This window comes from Tupaia chinensis, unplaced genomic scaffold (assembly GCF_000334495.1).
Source record: "Tupaia chinensis unplaced genomic scaffold, TupChi_1.0 Scaffold000514_1, whole genome shotgun sequence".
NCBI classification, from domain to species: Eukaryota; Metazoa; Chordata; class Mammalia; order Scandentia; family Tupaiidae; genus Tupaia; species Tupaia belangeri.
This window is the reverse complement of record NW_006160027.1, coordinates 191,694-193,107: the sequence shown is the minus strand read 5'-3', so window position 1 is coordinate 193,107 and position 1,414 is coordinate 191,694. Positions and strand designations below refer to the sequence as shown.

The 1,414-nt window shown below is 38.3% G+C and overlaps 1 protein-coding gene across 1 annotated transcript; it reads left to right on the top strand.

Annotated features, from left to right (window-relative positions):
• Positions 1-233: 233 nt before the first annotated feature.
• Positions 234-1,172, top strand: LOC102478481 (olfactory receptor 481). The gene has a single exon (XM_006156702.1). It carries the CDS (start codon positions 234-236, stop codon positions 1,170-1,172), a length of 939 nt encoding a protein of 312 aa, XP_006156764.1.
• Positions 1,173-1,414: the final 242 nt, after the last annotated feature.

The window sequence follows — 1,414 nt, the reverse complement described above, 5'->3', positions numbered from 1 at the left end:
AAACAAATAAGAGTGAAATAGCTAGGTCTCAAGGTGAGTCTTCCATTTTAATATTTTATGAAATATGAAAATAAATTACGTATACAAAATGGTCTATAAGTAAGGCAAAGTCATCATTTAAAAATTTAATTAGAAGATTATGTATATAACTTAAGTATATATATTAGTTGTGGAGTCATTTCCAATTTAATCTCCTCTAGTACTGCTTTCACCAGGCACCATTAAATGGGTAAATGGAGACTAGAAATGATACAACAGTGACAGAGTTTATTATTTTGGGATTAACAGATAATCCTACACTATGTGCCTTCTTCTTTGTGGTTTTTCTAGGAGTTTATATAGTTACCATCATGGGAAATTTCAGCATAATTATCTTAATTCGAAGCAGCCCACAACTTCATACTCCCATGTATCTTTTTCTCAGCCATTTGGCCTTTGTGGACATTGGGTATTCCACATCAGTCACATCAATTATGCTCTCGAGTTTCTTGAGAGAGAGAACTACTATCCCTGTCACTGGGTGTGTAGTACAGCTTGCCTCTGATGTTGCTTTTGGGACTACAGAGTGCTTTCTGCTGGCCACCATGGCCTATGATCGGTATGTGGCCATCTGCTCTCCCCTGCTCTACTCCACCCAAATGTCCCCAGTGATCTGCTTTCTCTTACTGGGGGCTTCCTACATGGGTGGATGTATGAACGCCTCATCATTTACAGGCTGTTTGATGAACCTGTCCTTCTGTGGCTCAAATAAAATCAATCACTTTTTCTGTGACCTTTTTCCGCTCCTAAAGCTTTCTTGTGGCCACGTCTATATTGCTGAAATATCTCCCGCCATCTCCTCTGCATCAGTCCTTGTAAGCACTTTGTTTACCATAGTTGTGTCCTATATCTACATTCTCCATGCAATCATGAAGATGCGCTCTACGGAGGGCAGAAACAAGGCCTTCTCTACCTGCACTTCCCACCTCACTGCAGTCACTTTGTTTTATGGGACAGTTTTGTTTGTTTATGTGATGCCCAAGTCCAGCTATTCAGCTGATCATGTCAAAGTGGCATCTGTGATCTACACCGTGGTGGTCCCCATGTTGAACCCTCTCATCTACAGTCTGAGGAACAAGGAGGTGAAAGAGGCCATGAGAAAACTGTTGAGTAGGACTCATTGGTTTTCTTGAATTAAATCAGATATAAATCCATAAATAACAAAACCAATGGTTTGGACACCATTCATGTTTGATATTTTAATTACATTTATCTCTAACGTTAATACTTGCATAGTGAAGAACTCATAAATATAGAAAGTCAATGTGTACTTTCATTTAGAAGGTTAAGTGTTCCATTTATGTAGACATCAGCTGGATTTGAATTAAATTGGGGTTTTTTTTAGGTAAGAATATTTCAGAAAATAGTTTTTAAT